At 35.9% G+C, this 19099-nt stretch overlaps 1 protein-coding gene across 1 annotated transcript in view; it reads left to right on the top strand.

Moving 5' to 3' along the window:
• Snx2 (sorting nexin 2) overlaps nt 1-18847 on the top strand; it is a 41210-nt gene extending 22363 nt beyond the window's left edge. Inside the window, exons 7-15 of the mRNA XM_034518269.2 lie at nt 1597-1675; nt 7198-7273; nt 7940-8053; nt 8308-8401; nt 10444-10649; nt 14571-14714; nt 16301-16381; nt 16478-16549; nt 18386-18847. Coding sequence (XP_034374160.1) covers nt 1597-1675; nt 7198-7273; nt 7940-8053; nt 8308-8401; nt 10444-10649; nt 14571-14714; nt 16301-16381; nt 16478-16549; nt 18386-18436 — 917 coding nt within the window. The 3' untranslated portion in view covers nt 18437-18847. The remainder of the gene's footprint in view (nt 1-1596; nt 1676-7197; nt 7274-7939; nt 8054-8307; nt 8402-10443; nt 10650-14570; nt 14715-16300; nt 16382-16477; nt 16550-18385) is intronic.
• The last annotated feature ends 252 nt before the right edge of the window (nt 18848-19099 follow it).

The raw sequence follows: 19099 nt of genomic DNA, 5'->3' as shown, positions 1-19099 counted from the left end.
ATCACTTGGATACCATTTCATTACAAAAATGTTTTAAGGCAGGTATATGTATGTGTAATACTTACATGTTTATATGCACATATAAAGCCAAATAAAAGTTCTCTTCAAAAATTGTGAATACTTAAAGGTAACTAGCAGATTGATTTTTAAACTTTCTGGTCTCTAGCTAATAGAGAAGCAATTATGTGTTTGACAACACCATATATTATTGACAACTTTTGAATTAATATATATTCTCTGAAAAATAATAGGGTCTCATATAGCTCAGATTGGTCTCAAACCCAGTGTGTTATGGAGGATAACCCTACGCTATTGATCGTTTTATGCCTCCAAAATGTTCAAATTATAGGTGTGGACCACCATGCCCGGTTTCTTTGCTTATTTACTTTACGTATTTATACATTCATGCATTCATTTATTATCATAGTTCTTGCTGTATAGCCCAGGCTGGCTTCAAACTCACAATCCAACTATCTCATTCTCTCAAGTTCTGGAATTATAACCATCTGCCACCACACTTGTGTAGATGTACAGATTTTTAAAATACTATATCTAGTAAGATGGCAGATTATAAATAGGAGTTTCCTGGGAAACTGTAATGCTATTGAAAGGAGTCTGCAGATAAAAACACAATTCTTTCTAAATATTAGAAAAGGAACAGCCTGGCACAAGAGTGTATTTTTATAATGTCAGCACTGGGAAGCCTTAGGCAAGAGGATCATGAGGTCTAGGTCAGCCTAAGCTATATAGATGAGACCTTGCTTGGCTCTATAAACACTGACAAAATGACCAAAACAGCGTACCTAGCCATGACAAATGCAAACATGCTACCTATGCACAGGGAAAGCATTTAGTGAGCTCATCAATTACATCTAACACATTTCATCATCCCATAAAGACCTTCACTGACATTCATTGACTATAGTTTTTTAAACTCTGTTTTATATGTTCAAATGTAGGAATGGGGCCTAAGGAGATGGCTCAGCAGTTAAGAGTAGTTGCTACATTTGCAAAAAGCTGGAGTTTGCTACTCAGGACCCATATTGGGCATCTTACAACTGCCTGTAACTCCATTTCTAAAGGATCATCAGTCCTCATCTGGCTTCTGCACCACCTGTATGCATGTGTACACAACAAAATACATACACAGATGTAACTAATGAAATCTTTTTAAAAAGAAATGTAAAAAAAAATTAAGCTGGAGATCCAGATCAGAGGTAGAATACTTACCTAGCATTCATGAGGCCTTGGGTTCAAGTCCCAGGATTAGGGAGATAATACTCTTGAAATATAAAAACGTTTATGTTCTGAAAGTGTGAAATACCACAAGTTATGAAATTTTTATGTAAGCTTTTGTATAAGTTCAAAACCCACAAATACAACTCAAGTTGTGCTTTATTTACATGTTCCTGCCATACATATTTATTAACTAGAGATATTAACATATCATGAGATGTAATTCTTCAAAATGCCTTACTCTTTAAGTAAGATCCCAGTACCAACATAGGGTCATTACTATGAACTTAAAAGTATATTTTCATTATGAAGAAATTATGATGGTCTGTTTCTTACAAATCTCATCCAACTTCTTCAAAGGTATGACCAAGGTCAAAGTAGGTAAAGAAGACTCATCATCCACCGAGTTTGTAGAAAAGCGAAGAGCGGCCCTGGAGAGGTAATCTGATCACAGCACTGCTATGGCCTGCCTTTAGTAGTCTGCAGCTTTATAGCTAACAGCATGACACCTGTTCTGTAGCATGCTAGAAGCAGGAAAATAATGGGATGAATGAATTGATGTCAGGATTATGTCATAATTACCAAGAGCTCTAAAAGGTGACTGTAGTTGTAAGAGGGAAACATGGAGATTGTGCTTACAGGAACACTTGATAGAATGTCAGGAGAAGCCATGTATGGTGCACACTCCTACAATTCCAGTATTCATAGACTGGCAGAAGGACTTCTGTCCTGGGCTATATGGAAGGACCCAGTCTTAAAATATAACAACTGGGAGGAGACTGGGCCTCCATGGAGAAATGCTTATATAACATTTTGGAGGCCTTGAGTCATGCCCTTAGCACAGCCCTTCCCCCAAATACTACAGATATAAATTATTAAGATTCTTAGATGCCACATTAATTACTGTTTTAATTATGCCATATTTACCTACTATTTTAATAATTTATAGTTTGACTAAATTGATTTTTAATTAGATTTAATTAGATTCGTTTATTTTAATGTAATGTGTTTTGCCCTGAATGTGAGTATGTGCACCACATGCATACTTGGTGCCTCTGTAGGTCAGAAGAGGGGGTTGCATCTCCTGGAATTGGAGTTACTGATGGTTGTGAACCACTGTGTGGGTACTGGGAACCAGACCTTGGGTTGTTTCCAAGAACAGCAACTGTTTGTGAATTATTTGATATAAGCACTGTTAAATTGTGAAAACTGCTTGTGTATGTCTTGTCGTTTTTGTGGACTTAATTCTGACTTAATAGTAATGTTACTCCTTGCTTAGATTCAGTTAAAGAATAATAATAAATATGTTCTAGCTTCCTTTAGAGTAAAAGTACATTATACATGTCCTGTAGAGCTCAAGACTTGCTTTTCTTCCTTCCTTTTTGGGACAGGGTCTCACTATGTAGTCCTGGTTGGCACTGAACATAAAGATCAGCCTCACTCTGCCTACCACAGTACTGGGATTAAAGGCAGGCACTGCCCCACCTGGCCTAAAATGTGCTTTTTTAATGGGAGGCTAAAAAGGTGGGAATATTTCCACCTCCTACGTCTTAACATATAATATTTTCTTACTGTGCTGAAATGTGAAAACAAAGGTGAGACTGTACTTTACAGAGAAGTACTGTAAAGCTTTTTGTTTGTTTGTTTGTTTGTTTTTGAGACAGGGTTTTACTATGTAGTTCTGGCTGGTCTGGAACTCACTATGTAGACCAAGTTGGCCTCAGATTCACAGAGATCTGCCTGTTTCTCTCTTCTAGAGACAGGCAGATCTCTGTGAATATTAAATAGTTAATTTTGTCTGGTCTTCATTTGATCTTCTGCCTTATCTAGTGACTTAGGTTGGTAGAATAGCCTTTAGGATGTGTGTGTGTGTGTGTGTGTGTGTGTGTGTACATATCTTTGTGGTTCAAATTAATCTTTAGTACTGTTTTTGAGGCAACTTCTTATTTAGTAGTAAATTGTTCACATTTTAAGAAAATTCCCCAGTAAAGTCAAGTTAACCATATTCAATTTTTTAAAAGCTAAAGAAAAGGCTGGAGCGGTGGCTCATCAGCTGGCTGCTCTTCTGCAAGACCCATGTTTAGGTCCGAGCATTTCACAGTCATCCTAACCCAATTCCAAGAGATCTCACGTTCTCTTCTGACCTCTGTAGGCATTACAGTGTGCAGGCATAGAGCCAGGCAAAACACTTATGCACATAAAATAAAATACAGTTTTTAAAAGTGTAAAAATAAAAAACTAAAAGCTAATGTTTTAAGAGAGAATCTAGTTATTCAGAATTATTTAAATTATATCAGAATTTTAAGTAACATTGGAATTGATTGTGTTGTAAAACAAGTTGTGGAAAGAATATTTTAAAGAACAAAGGCATGTAATGCTCTTTCTTGGTTTTCTTAATTCTGAAAATGTAACCACACCCCTTGGAGAGACGTATTACTTTCCTATGAGTAAGTTGAGGTCTTTTTATTTTTATTTGATTTTGGGGTGTGTGTGTGTGTGTGTGTGTGTGTGTGTGTGTGTGTGTGTGTGTTGAGACAGTGTTTCTATGTGTAACCCAGGCTGTCCTGGAACTCACTCTGTAGACCAGGCTAAGCCTCAAACTGGAGGATCTGCCTGTCTCTGCCTCCCAAGTGCTGGCATTAAGTTGTGCACCAATATGCCCTGTGAGGAAGTCTGAAACATTTTGGATGGCATGCTGTCGGGTACTTACTCAAGATTTGTTCTGCCAGGGACTTGGGATTTGATGTTTCATTATTCTTCTAGTTAAAGTATACCATATAGTCTATATGGTAACTTGATTCACATTATCTTGATCTAATTTCAGTAGTCCCTTAAAAGTTTCCTTTGCTTATCTGAAAATTAGTTCTTAGGTTGGCATACAAAGTGGGTATTGTTATGACATTTGCATGTGTTGTCATACTTTGTTCTAATTCATCCCCTCTTCCATACTCTTTACCGATAAACATAACCTGCTGAATGCTGCTTTAAGTGGAATTAGTAGGTTTATAGGTAGAGTTTTATTAAGAGTATAAGAGTAAGCCAGGAAATGATTAAAGGCCTTTATTTTAATCTCAGTACTTGGGAAACAGAGGCAGATAAATTTGAGTTCAAAGATAGCCTGTTCTACGAGGGAATTCTAGGATAACCAGGGCTGCACAGAGAAACCCTGTCCTAACAAAGCAAAACACAAGTGTGTGCGTGTGCGTGTGCGTGTGTGTGTAAGAGTTTATTAGGTGGGCATTTTGATTCATACCTGTAATCCTACTTGGGAGTCTGAGTGAGGCAGAATTGCTACATCTTTGATGCTAGCCTGGGCTACATTAAATAAATAAAAGATAAAAGGTAAGCAAGTGTATCTTAAGCCAAACAGATGTACAGACTAAGACATCGAGAGGTATGATTTAGAATGATTTTACATTTGAAATCTGTCCTAACTACAATACCTATGTGACCTGTGCAAAGAGTAACTTCAGTGTATATTTACCTCTAATGAATTGGGTAGGGTCAGTGTTCATTTCAAGCACTTAACAAAATTCCATTTGCAAGACCCACACAGATAAGATAAATGTATTCGTTCTACCCTTTCACATCAGTGAATGTAGAAGTAGGTCACTTTCCAGGGTTCTCTTATTCCTCAGGAAGTTCTTTTGCTTTGAAAGCTTGGACTCTTCAGTCTAATGGCTAGTAATCCAAAGGCTTACTTAGCTAACATGTTATAGTGGGCTCCGTGATTATTTCATCCTTGGCAGTTCTCCCCACCCCCCTTCTCTCTCTCTCTCTCTCTCTCTCTCTCTCTCTCTCTCTCTCGCCTTCACTTCCTTTCTTAAATACAGCATGTATAGAATAAGACAGTTTCAAAAACAAACAAAACTGCCCTAGAGCAGATTGCACTAGCCCCTAATCCTAATTTTATTCAATAAAACTAAAGTTCTCCCCCCCCCCCCCGACAGGGTTTCTCTGTGTAGTTCTGGCTGTCCTGGAACTCACTCTGTAGACCAGTCTGGCCTCGAACTCAGAAATCCACCTGCCTCTGCCTCCCAAGTGCTAGGATTAAAGGCATGCGCCACCACTGCCCGGCAAAAAAAAAGTTCTTATAGTTGACTACAAATTTCTATCTGACCTGCACTGCTCATTCATTTTGTTGTTACCCGTATCTTTCATATCTCTTTGGTCACCCACTTTGCTCTGGGCCACAGTGAGCATTTTGTTTGGAATCCAAGGCATTTCTACCTTTTACCCACTTATATCCATTATCTTTTTTAATGTTTAAATATTCAAGTAAAACCTGTTCTAACAACTGGCTTCCTTGTACCTATGGAAATTGGCACGGAGCACATCTTATGTACTTGGTCCCCTGTGCCCCATTCTTTGTTCTTTCCTCATGGGACTTGTCCTACATTATATATTATATAATTTATGTGATTGTTATGTTTATAGCCTAGTATCTGTCTTCTAGTACCAAATTGTAAATTGCATAAAGGAAGAGCTATTAATAACTTTTGCATGCTGATAGATTCTAGGTCCTAGGAATAACATGTATTCACTGCTCAGCAAATGTCTGTTAAATAAACAGGTGATTGTCATCTAAGACCCAGAGTTTTGCTTTTCTAATCTCTCGTTTTGTTGACTTTAAATTTAAGAGAAATTGTTTTTAACTCTATTCATCTTAAGGATTTTATGCAGCTGTCTTTGTTTTGATTTATCTAAGCACACAAATAGAAACTGTAAAGCTCAAGTGACTCTTCTCAATTCATTCTGCTTAAAGCAGATCTGAGCCAACACTGGCCCTCTTTTACTTCTTCAGCCCTTGTTGGGCTTCTAAAGGCGGATAGCACATGAAAGATAAGATCAGTCTGGGCTACTAATGAGAACTTGGGGGTGTTCGGGCTTTTTTGGGGGGGGGTGTTTTTCTTTTTTACAAAAAAAAAAAAAAAAAAGGAGGAATTGTTGAAGAAAATTTAGCCCTTATCAAATCAGAACCAAGGACCAAAACCCAATTGTTGTTTAAATCTACCAACAAGAAATATTGATAGGCATTTTCCCAATTTGGAGATAGTAGTGATTATACTTGTTAAGAAGAAAACATACATAGTGGTATATTAACTTAATTCCCTAAAATTATACCTGGAAATATAATTCTGTCTAAAGAAACATTGTTACACAAGCTCATAGTTCATATATCCTTTTGTAACTAAATTGTCATACTGAGATATTGACAAAATATTTACTCTGTCTCCCTTTCAAAAGATGAGCAAAGAGCCTAGAGAGGTAGCTTAAAGGCTAAGAGTACTTGTTCTTGCAGAGAACCTGGGTTTGTTCCCAGTACCCACATCGTGACTCTGAATTGCCACTGAGTCCAGGTTTGGCCTCCATGGGCATCAGGCATGTATGTGGCACATGTAGGCACGTACACATACATATAAAATAAAAATTTTTTTTTTTTTTTAAGATTTGTTTCATGTATGTGAGTACACTGTCGCTGTCCTCAGACACACCAGAAGAGGGCTCTGATCCCATTACAGATGGTTGTGAGCCACCATGTGGTTGCTGGGAATTGAACTCATGACCTCTGGAAGAACAGTTAGTGCTCTTATCTGCTGAGCCATCTCTCCAGTCCAAAAATAAATGTTTTTTAAATGATCAAAAACTTTGTATTTGATTTTTTAAAGTCTTTCCCCCCCACTTCTTTGAAATAGGATCTCATATGTAGATCTAGCTTGTCTAGAACTTGCTGTGTAGACCAGTCTGGACTCAAAACTTATGGTGATCCACCTGCCTCTGCCTCCCAAATTCTAGGATTAAGGTGTGTATCACCATGCTCTGTTCAACTGTATAAAATTCTAGATAATTATAGTGAGTGCAGACTAATAGATAAAAGATACTTTTACTTAATTTTATTCTTTTGTTGAAACACAATTTAACATGGTACTAAATTAGGATCCATTGAACTCTTGAATATAGGTATCTTCAAAGAACAGTAAAGCATCCGACATTGCTTCAGGATCCTGACTTAAGGCAGTTCTTGGAAAGCTCAGAGGTATCTCCACTTTAAGTTTTCTCATTCATATTTGTTATAACTGATACAAGATTAGATATACAGTAAATAATTAGGTCAGTGGACATAGTAAAGCCATGCTTGGGCTTTTTGGTGTTGGTTAACTTGCAAATACCTTCTTTTAATAATAAAGAATGGTCAGTTCCTTTTTTGAAGAATTTAAACTGGTTTTAATCAAATAGATGAGAAATAATTTTACTGTCACTGCCCTAATTGTTATTGTTTGAGATTTTAAAAAAACTTCGCTTGAGTCTCAGAATTTTCTAGAAGCTCATAAGCACAGCCTTCACAGAGTGAGCATCTCTGCTGACCAGCAGCTTGTTTGTGCTCCAAGACAGATGGCTATGTTAGAGCCCGGCAATTTCTTAATGTGTTTTGACAAACAGTGTTTGTTCTATCTAAATGTAAACGTGCAGAAGAAAAGCAAATGGAAAGTCTATTTTTTAAGTTTTCCTTTGAGAATGTACAAGTAGTACATTTGAGAAATTAGATCTCACTGTTGAAATGTGTGAGGGTAAAGAAAATACAGCCTCTTTTCTCTTTTCTTCTCTTTCTTCTCTTTATTTTGGGAGGGGGACCCTTTTGTGCCCAGTTAAATCTCCAGGCTTTTAACTGGTTTGTTTGCCCTTATTTGTCATTCAATTCCAGCTGCCGAGAGCAGTTAATACGCAGGCTCTGAGTGGAGCAGGAATATTGAGGATGGTGAACAAGGCTGCCGACGCTGTCAACAAAATGACAATCAAGATGAATGAATCGGATGCAGTAAGAGCTGATTTTTCGACTTGAATAATGAAATGAATTAATGAGCCCAACAATTGCGTTTTAAAGCTGTACAAGCAGAAAATAGGATATTAATTTGCTTATTGAGTTCAGTTCTCAGCTACATCAGTTGACCACCATGGTTATATATGGCTAATTTGCTGTTTTAAAACAAGGCAGGTAGCTTGCTATTGGTAACCTAATTTACAATGGTTCGTTCCTCCTAAATTAGCTCCATTTTTCATTTTTTTTCTTAGTGGTTTGAAGAAAAGCAACAGCAATTTGAGAATCTTGACCAGCAACTTCGGAAACTTCATGCCAGTGTTGAAGCCTTGGTCTGTCATAGAAAAGGTTTGTTATCTGTGTTAAAGTGAACACTCTGAAGTGATTATAGACAAGAAAAAACAATAGAATATTCCACTGCATGTGGTGCACTTAGGCAGCTGAAACAGAACTGCCATGAGTTTGAAGCTAGACTGTCTCAAAACAGAAAAAGTATTTGTTTCAATATCATTTATATTTTCCCACTGTATTTTGATCTGGCTTCTAGCTTAAAATTAGAAAAATCAAGAGCTTATAAAACTATTTTAATTCAAATTCAAATTATTACTCAATTTGGTTGAATGCTGTGCATGAGACCCTGAGTTCAATTCTGTGAACTGTGGTGTGGAAAATTAAAAATTGATATTTACATATTTTTGTAAAAGTATTTATATTGTACCTCTACTTCTTGGAAACCTCTGTGACTTAATTTTGCTTACCTTTTTATTGTATTTAGGGGCTGGAGATGTCTTGGTAGTGTTTCTCTAACAGGCAGAAGGCCCTGGGTTTGAGCTCCAGCATCACATAAACCAGGCAGTCAGGAGTTCAGGGCCACCCTCTCTATAGGAAGTTCAAGTCCAGCCTAGTCTGAAAAAATTAAAAAGTTCAGACCACTGCATTTAAAACTAGGTTTGGGGGAGTAAAAAGCTCATAGGAAATTTGAGTTGAAATTTTTTAGTCCACAAAGTTTTGTTGTTAGACTCTTATTTGTTTGTCTGTTTGTTCATTTTGCTTTGTTTGACTTTTGGGGTAGAGTATTTTCAGAGTTCCAGACTGACTCTTTATAATGGTTTTCTAAGATACTATGTGACATAATGCTTAATAGATTTCATTAGGGTAATGGTATCAAAACTAATTACTTGTGTGATAAATCTTTTTTTCTAAGGTTTTTTTTTTTTTTAGTTTTTATTTCATATGCATTGGTGTTTTACCTGCATGTCTGTGCGAGGGTTCCAGGTGCCTCAAAACCAGAGTTACAGACAGTTGTGGGCTGCCATGTAGGGGCTGAGAATTGAACCTGGGTCCTCTATAAGAGCAGTCAGTACTCTTAACCACTGGGCCATCTCTCCAGCTTCCATATGATAGTTATTTCTATATAATAGTTTGTCATAACTTTATTGTTTATATTATATATCTCTTAGGAAGTGGGCTTCGAATTTTTTAAAAAAGAAATTATATACTATGCAGCAACAGAATAGTTTTCAGAAAATGTAACTTTCAGTCATTGTCAGTAGCCTTTATAAACATGATTTTTTTTTTCATTTGAAATGCCTGAATTGTTTGAAATGTTAAAAATAATCTAGAAATTCTTATTGGAGAATGATGTAAGTTTGAGGGCAGCCTGAACTAAATGAGTTCCAGGCTAGCTCATGTCTCAAAAGAAAAACAAAACAAAAAAACCTCATTTAATTCTTAGCACCATTGCACAACAAATAGAAAAGAACTTAAATTGATAATAAAATTGTATGTATAAGCATACCTTTTTTCTTTCTGGGTAGATAAGATTCTTATTAAAAATTAAGATGTAAAATTTTTTTGAAAATAAAATTTGGGATATTATTTTCAATGACAAATGTTCAAATGCCAAAGAGTATAGTATGAATTAATTGTGATTTTTAAAAAAAAAGTATTATTCTTATTTTTATGTACTTCTGTATTCCAATTTGCAAACTTAGGTCCTCCAGAACACCAATATAAACTTTTAACCTCAGAGCCATCTCTCTAGCCCCATTACTTTTTATGTTTATTCTTCCTATATTAGAAATACACTTACGTCCCAACAGAATGCAGAAGACAATAAATGAGTACAGACACAGTTCACCATCTGAAGATATAATCTGTGATTCTATTTTGGTGGGGCCATACTGGGATTGAATGTAAAGAAAGTTACCACACAGTAGTGGTGCTTCTATGAGCATCTATGCCCAAGGCAGTTTATCCACTGTTTTATATTGTTTTAAAATAATTCATAAATTAAAATTTTAATTTGTTAATAAACAAAACTTAGATGAGTATAGTGTTAGAATTTTATTAGCAAATACTAAATGCTTTTTTTTCCCCTTTAATTTCAGAACTTTCAGCCAACACAGCCGCCTTTGCTAAGAGTGCTGCCATGCTAGGTAATTCTGAGGACCACACTGCACTCTCTAGAGCTTTGTCTCAGCTGGCAGAGGTTGAGGAGAAGATAGACCAGTTACATCAAGAACAAGCTTTTGCCGACTTTTACATGTTCTCAGAACTTCTTAGTGACTACATTCGTCTCATTGCTGCAGTGAAAGTAAGCCCATTCTACAAGTCTTCTCACATTCTTGATACTTAAGCCATTTGCTTTAGAAATAATTTAGATTAAATATGATATGAATTGCCTGTAACACTACCACCTGGGTAGCAGATGCAGGAAGATGCAGGAGGATCACATGTTTAAAGCCAGCCTGGTCTACATAGTAAATTCTAGGCAAGTCAGGATTACACACACACACACACACACACACACACACACACACACAAACAAAATTGCACTCGTTTAGTTTTCTATTAGATATATACATTTAAGTATACAAATCTTATACTTCACTACTACATGACTTGAAAATGAGCACTTATAATACCGGATAGTACAATAAACAGTTCTTAAGTCTATGCAATGTCAAATAAGTGAAAAATACACATTTACTTATGTATTCATATGTAAGCTTGCAACTATTTGCATGTATTTACTCATTCTAGCAGTAGCAGAAGCTGCCTACCAGCTCTAGTCTCATTAGTAAGAAATGGGACAAAACTGGGAGTGATTGTTGTCATTCATGTTTCAGGAGGTCTTCAGCATGAATTTGGGTAATAAAAGGATTTTCTGTCTGTATTACTCAAGTGTGTAGTCACATATTTATAAATAAGATGAGACTGAATTAGACCATGATTATATTATACAGTGATAGTGTTAAATTTTAAATAAACCTATTTCTGAATAGTTACAGAAGGAATCTAGTTCAGTAGTTGTACTCTCCAACTGAGCTGTCAGTTTGTCAACATTTTTCTGAAGATATTTTGTGATGTTACAGTGTCTTTAAGTTACAGTTATAGATGAAAGTCATAATGAGGGGGATTCAGCTACTTACTCTCTGCTTTTCCTTGGATTCAAACATTTTAGAGAGCTATTGAAATAGCCTTCATCTCCTTTCTTGTGCAAACTGATACACTGCCTATTTATCATGGCCTGGTTTTCAAGGCTAGATATCTTTTATTGTTGTTTTGGGGAGTATTGTGTAGCGAACGCTGGCCTAGAACTCCTGATCCTTCTGTCTCCACTTCCAGGCACCCAGATTGTTAGCATGCACCACCAGATTGTAATTCCTATTTCTGTCTGATCCTCTGTTAATAGTCTCTAGAAAGACATGAGAGCTGTTATTTAAAACAAACAAACAAATAAAAAAAAAGAAACAAACCCAAGGGGCTGGAGAGATGGTTCTGCAACTAAGAGCACTTGTGCTCCTGTAGAGAAACTGACTTCAGTTCTAGCACTATACCAGCTCACAGCTGGCTCACACCCAGTTTCAGAGGATCAGATGCCCTCTTCTGGCCTCCACAGGTGCTCTTACACATGTACACATACACAAGGAAAAATAAATTAAAACAAAACAAAATGCTTAAAAAAATAAACCAGTGGGTCAAAAGGGGAAGTTGACAGTGTCAGCACACATAGAAAAGAGCTACCCAGGGAAAGACTCCCATGGCAGGGATAGGCCTGCCTGCACTGATCCCTCAAGAAAGAGCTCTCATCACTGTCTTACACGTTTTGTTAGGTGTCTACATTGCTTGAAATTAGTTATGTCCACGTTTTTCCAAAATATCCTAAAGAATAATGGCACAAAAGATGTGCCACAATCAACTGAGCTTGGAAAGAGCTATCTAACCTTGTTTAATCTAGAGGCACCTACATTATATGAAACATCGTTTTTTCATACAAAAAAAAATTGTTCTACTTAATATATCAAAGATGTGTTGAAATGCTGAAGACCAGTTGTCTAAGAGAGTTATAGAGCTGCAGTCAGGTTCTGTGAAGGCAGATAAAGCTCTTGAGATTGATCAGGTCAGCTGCTTGAACATAGGATGTAGGAGTCATAGACACTATAGCAAGCAGGTGTTAGACACACAGGACAATCCAAATAACCAAAAGGACACATTTCCACCCTTGAGTATCTTCATTGAAGTCCAGCTGTGTATGTATGTGAAGCTAATGTTTGTCCCCATTCTACTTGTTCTGTCCTTTTGTCAATACGTCTGTCTCACAGATCCCTCTGTTTCTCAAAATGGAGGATCCCATTCTTTGCCTGTGTCTTGCCCTCAGTCCACTTTAGAGCTATCTCCAGTTCAATATTTAGAGATGTGTCACTGTTTACTTTTGGTTTTAGACATAGTGTCTCTGGCTGGCCTAGACAGTGAAAGCCTCTGGTTGTGACTAGAACTGTGCCATTACATCTGCTTACATAGTGCTGGGAAGGAAACCCATGCCCATTCACCAAGTATTTGACAATAGCTATTTTGATGTAAAATTTCTAGAAGTAGAATTATTGTAATATGAAATTCAGTTTTATTTTTATATAGCTACTATATGTTCCTTTTTATCTGCTTGATGATGGCTTTTGTGTTTATAGTCCAGTTGCTATCTTTCTCCCCTATCTTTGTGTTTCTCTTTTTCATTTTTAAAATTGATTTATTTTTCATATGTATGAGTGTTTTACTCATATGTATTCATGTTTACCAGGTGCATGCCTGCTTCCTGATGTCTGTGGGGTGAGAAGAGAGCATTAGATCATCTGAAACTGGAGAAGCAGAGAGTTGTTGGGAACCGAACTCAGGTCCTCTGCTAGAGCAGCAGAGTCTGTGTTTCTTTAGGGAAACACCCTGCCTGATGTTCTGTTATTGTTTTGTTTTTCTAAAGCAGGGTGAAGCTCATAGTGGCCTTTAACTCATGACTGTTTTGTCCCTGCCCCCTCCCCACACCCAGCTATTTACTGTTTCTTGATTAAAATGTTTTAAAATTGAAATATCTCTGGCATAATACTTTTTGATTCACCTAGTTTGCTAATATTTGGCTCATTTGTTGAGTTAGTATGTATTTAAAATAGTTAACATATTCCCAGCATCAAGCTAGGAAAGAAATCCATAGTGAATTTTCCCATTCTGTCATTGGTTTTCTTTTTGGTCACACCCTAGTTGTTCTCCTATATCTATATTTGACTTCTTTAATCATGTGATTTTACTCTGACAGGCCCATGAAAATAAGCTGTGGATGTTGTTGACTTACTCTGGTAGAGTCTGTGTGTCAGTTTTCATTTAGTTCTGCCTTTCAGTTGTGTGTGTGGGGTTTTTTTTTGGCCCTTTTCACCATGTACAGGACTCAACCTCTTCCTCATTTTGTTAGGGCTGTATTGTTTTATTTATTGTTTGCCTTTTATTCTATTGGAATCTTCCATAACATTTTTTTACTTCACTTTCTATTACTTGGGTGTTTCCCCCCCCTTTTTTTTTTTTTTTTTTTTTTTTTTTTTTTTTGTCTGGGTCTCACTATGTAGTCCTCCTGACTTACTTAGAACTTACATGTAAACTAAGCTGATCTCAAACTTAACAACAATCCTCCGGCCTCTGTCTCCTGGTATTAGGATTAGAAGGATAGGCCTGGTTTGGTCCATTTATTTATTTATTTATTTATTTATTTATTTATTTTTCTCTGTGTAGCCTTGGCTATACTAGAACTCCATCTGCAGACTGAACTGGCCTTGATCTCACAAAGATACACCTGCATTTGCTGCTCCCCCACCCCATCACCCAGTTCTGGGATTAAAGGCGTGAGATGACACTGCTTGATCTCTTTATATTTTCAAATTCTGTTTTTCCAGCATATAAATCTGTCTTAAATAGTGTTGAAGAAAAGAACTTCTAATGTACATGAGTATTTCTAGTATTTTTTCACTAAATACACCTTTTTTTTAGACTATATAATTTTTTTACATCTTATTGTAAGCCACATTTAAAATCCTAAAAGCTAGAGAAAATGCTACTGGCATGCATATTTTCATTGACTCCACAGACTAGGATAACATTTAAATACTTGGCTTTATAGATTTCAATATTATTAGATTTGTATTGTAATGAGAGTATTTTACAGTGTTGCTTAATAGCCTATGCCATCCACTTACAGGGTGTGTTTGACCATCGGATGAAATGCTGGCAGAAATGGGAAGATGCTCAGATAACCTTGCTCAAAAAACGTGAAACTGAGGCAAAAATGATGGTTGCTAATAAACCAGATAAAATTCAGCAAGCTAAAAATGAAATAAGAGAGGTAATTAATAATACTTTATTTTTTTGTTCAGCTTTTTCATGTCATTCATATATGCATAATTTTTCATATTTTTTTCTGAATCATTCAGCACTTAGCTATTTCTCCATATTTTTATGACTTATATGAGATAGTGAGAAGTATTTAACATTTTTATCATCATTAAAGTCTCTAGCGCCCTTTGTTACTTCATATGACTATGAAATGAATAAAGAAGCATGCAGGGAAGAAATCAAAAATTAACTTTGCATTTTGTACATTTCTTTTCAAATGTTTTTGATTTCAGATGGTTACTCTTTTTGTATCTAAAAATGGTTTTAAAGGTAGACCTACCCACATTTCGTTATGGGCAGTATTATCCCCCATATATATGTATTATATATGGTGTTTTAATAAATTGGTATAAGTTTATTATAATTTATACACTTTTTTTGCCATGCTTCAATAAGGAAATTGAAGAGGTAGGACAACCTTTATATTACTACAAATAAGTATACCTGCTCTTTGCAGAATATGAACCAGTGTTTTGATTACATAGTGGGAATACCATTTCATTGCTTAAATATTTATTTTAGCTGTTTCATTGGTCACTAGTCACATTTTGTTGTTACCATTCTGAATTTAATGATTATTGATGAGTCTTCAGTAGATAATAAATAGTTCTATTTGAAAAAATCTAGTCATTTTACCATTACAAAATATTTTAAGTGTTTGTCATACATTGCAGTATTTCCATGAGCACATGAATAAACATGTGTTACTGGAATTAATATTGTTGGCATATCTTGAAATGTGTAACAGTTTATTTGTTAGTGAGCTTTGTACTCAGAATTCCTCCAGTTGTATCTAATAGACATTGTTAGGTAGATCTTTATTTTTGTTGGTTTTGAGACAGGATTTAACCATGTTGCCTTTGGCCAGCATGGGAGTCCTTCAGTATCCTCTTTCACAAAGTGGGAAGTACAGCGAGAGCTACCATACTTGACAGGACATTATATGTCATTAAACATTGAAATATTCTAGTCTTAAGTAAATGTAGTGGTGAATTATTAATAGAATTTAAGCCAACATGTATATCTACCACTAGAAAGTGAAATACACTTTTTTGTGCGTGTATGGGGTGTGCTTATATGCGTATGTGTGGGCATATGTGTATGTGCATGGACATAACATGTGCATGCATAGGGAGGGCAGAGTTTCATGTTGGGTGTCTTACTCCATCACTTTCTGCCTTGTATATTGAGTTGGGATCTTTCACTTGAACCCACAACTTGCTGATTTCACTTGTCTAGCTAGCCAGTTTTCCTCTGTCTTTGCCTGCAGGGTACTGGGATTCCAGGCAACTGTCATGCCCACCCAGCATCTGCATGGGTGCTAGAGATCTACTTTTGGTTCTCATGCTTTCCCAGAAGTGCTTTACCTACTGAACTGTGTCCTCGGGTTCTCTATACTTGACTGAGTTAGGTCAGACTGGGTTTTCTAATTTGAGCTTTTTCGGTTCTTTAGGCATTTTAGATGAGTAATCATGACAGTATAATTTTTTTTCCAGGTAAAATAAGCATTTTTTTTCTCTTGTTTGTTTTCCTTAGTGGGAGGCGAAAGTACAACAAGGAGAGAGAGATTTTGAGCAGATCTCTAAAACAATTCGAAAAGAAGTGGGAAGATTTGAGGTATGTATCATAATTCTGTACTTTATTTTGCTAAAGCTCTGTGGGATAATTTAATTTTCTACTAATATCCTTTTTTACTATATTGTACTTTAACAGAAAGAACGAGTGAAAGATTTTAAAGCTGTTATCATCAAGTACTTGGAATCATTAGTACAAACACAGCAACAGGTAAGCTCGTTTTCCTTATAGCTACTTGAGTCATTTTCTTGGGTTTCTTGAGTCATTTTAAAGATAATTAACAGGTGTTTGAGCTGGAGGAAAGATTAAAAGTGGACTAAATGCTAAAGTAACTGGAGACTATCTTAGTTCTGTTTGCCTCTACTGAATAATAAACAGTTCCCAATATTAGGCCATAAAAAGTCACAGGGGGCCTGGCCCTGGAGAGAGAGATCAGTGGTTACGAATACTTCCTGCACTTACAAAGGACCCAGGTTCAGTTCACAGCATGCATATTGCAGTTCCAGTGGATCCAATGCCCTCTTCCAGCCTTCTGAAATATCACCAGGTGCACATGCATTCATACAAAACACCCATGCACATCAAGTCAAATAATCTTTTAAAAGTATCACATAGACAGCTTTCCCCTTTGAGGTTCATTCTGTTTTGGAGATGGACTCTATATACATATCCCAGGGTAGCCTGGAAATTGCCATTCTAGTGAGGTTGTAGAATGCAACCAGGCCTCTGGCTTTACAGCCCTGGTGTCCCTTCCTTGTCAGACAAGACAGACTGATAGAGTAGGTGCTTCCAGTACATTTCTCCCTTCTACAACATAGAGAAACTTAGACTAAAAACTAAGTTTTTTTCCTTGTAGTATTTTGGTAATTTTGTTTTATTTAGAATTTTTGGTGCTTGACTACCACCTATAACTGGCATTTGTTTCCTTATGAGCTTTCATGATACATTAAAGTCTATAAAAACAGAATTTTGCATATACAAATCAGATAACTTAATGTCTTTTAACAGAAATAATTCTTCTAGTTACTTTTAAAATGTACAGAGATAGAAACTTGTTTAATATATACATACATACACCTTTAATCCCAGCACTCGGGAGGCAGATCTGAGTTCAAGGCCAACCTAGTCTATAGAGTGAATTCCAGGATAGCCAGGGATACACAGAGAAACCCTATCTTAAAAGAAAATGAAAAGCTAAGTCAGAAAATATTGTTCCCAAAGAAGTTGCTTTTTAGTTGTATAGTTAAATCTAACCCAGAGACTGGCAACAGGATTTTCCAGTTTCTCTTTTCCTTTCTTATTCAATGTTGGCTTCTCCCCGTACCCCAACCTCTTTATTCCAGTCCTCTTAACTAGCAATAGTATAAAATGAAAATATCCTAGAAGTTAGGATTTGCTTTATGTTAGAAATGGTCATTATAATTAGGTAAATTTCAAGTTTTTAACTATTTAGTAACAGTATATTTTATTTATAATTTTGCATATAAAAAGTATAAAGAATAAAATTAAATTATGTTATTTATACCAGAATCTGTAATTAGCTAGGAGTAATGTTTAAGTAGGTTAATTATTAATTTGGTTGATAAGACATCTGGTGGGGAAATGATCCATTTAAGAACCATATGTAGCCAACCATGGTGATGAACACCTCTAATCCCAGTGCACTGAAGCACAGGCAGAAGGACTGCCACAAAATCAAGGCCAGACAGGTCTATGTAGTAGGGAAACATGTCTGCAAAAAACATTGAAAAACAAAGTAGAAATCACACATAGGCTAGGCGTGGTCCTGCAAACATAATCCCAGCAGTGAGTGGCTAAGGCATCATAAAATCCTGAAATTTAAGGCCAGCCTGAACTAACAGTGGTACCTTTTCTCAAGCAAATAAAAACAGATGGTCACCAGTAAAAATATATATAGTTATATGTATAAATGTATAAAAAGACTAAGTTAGTATTAGCTGCTTATATATATACTTTTTTAAAAAAGGATATGTGCATTAAAATGGCAAAAATGTAACAAAAATATCTTTTTATTATCACCCACAGCTGATAAAGTACTGGGAGGCATTCCTACCTGAAGCCAAAGCCATTGCCTAGCGTTATCCCTGTTAAGGAGACATTGGATTCCTCAGTGAGATCATCTAGAAACCATCTAAATAAACCACTATATATTTTATGAATTACATGTGGGTTTTTTATATATAAAAACATATGCGCTGACATTTTATTACAAGCTGCATGTCCAGACCTTCCTTGAATTCAGTGGACTGTGGCATGACATTCTGCAGTATTTTGCTGAATTGAACACTATTGTGTCTTAAATACGTGCACTAAAAAGTGCACTGCAAGGCCAGAAAATTTTACAGTCTCTTTCTTTTATGTTCTGTAGTGTGTTTACCCTCATTATGAAGCAAATTAGCAATGCGTTGATTAATGTTCACTTATACATTCCTGTACAGAAATTATGATTTTTGTGATTATAGTAATAAAATGATATTACTTGTGAAATATTAGTAATAAATTATTTGAGTATATAAACATGTTAGGGATCTTTTTTGTAAAAGGAAAAATACTTTCTTCTAAATGTCTATCCTTAGTACTGCAATTCCTTAAATATTTTAATTGATAGGAAATGCCAGATTCTTACATATTGCAATTCCTTAAATATTTTAATTGATAGGAAATGCCAGATTCTTACATTGAATAGTTAAATTAACTTTATACATTGTCTTATAAAACAACCATAAATCAGGGAATAAT

Source organism: Arvicanthis niloticus, chromosome 14 (assembly GCF_011762505.2).
Source record: "Arvicanthis niloticus isolate mArvNil1 chromosome 14, mArvNil1.pat.X, whole genome shotgun sequence".
Classification (NCBI taxonomy): Eukaryota; Metazoa; Chordata; class Mammalia; order Rodentia; family Muridae; genus Arvicanthis; species Arvicanthis niloticus.
The sequence above is the reverse complement of the archived record's forward strand: the minus strand, read 5'-3'. Positions and strand labels throughout refer to the sequence as shown.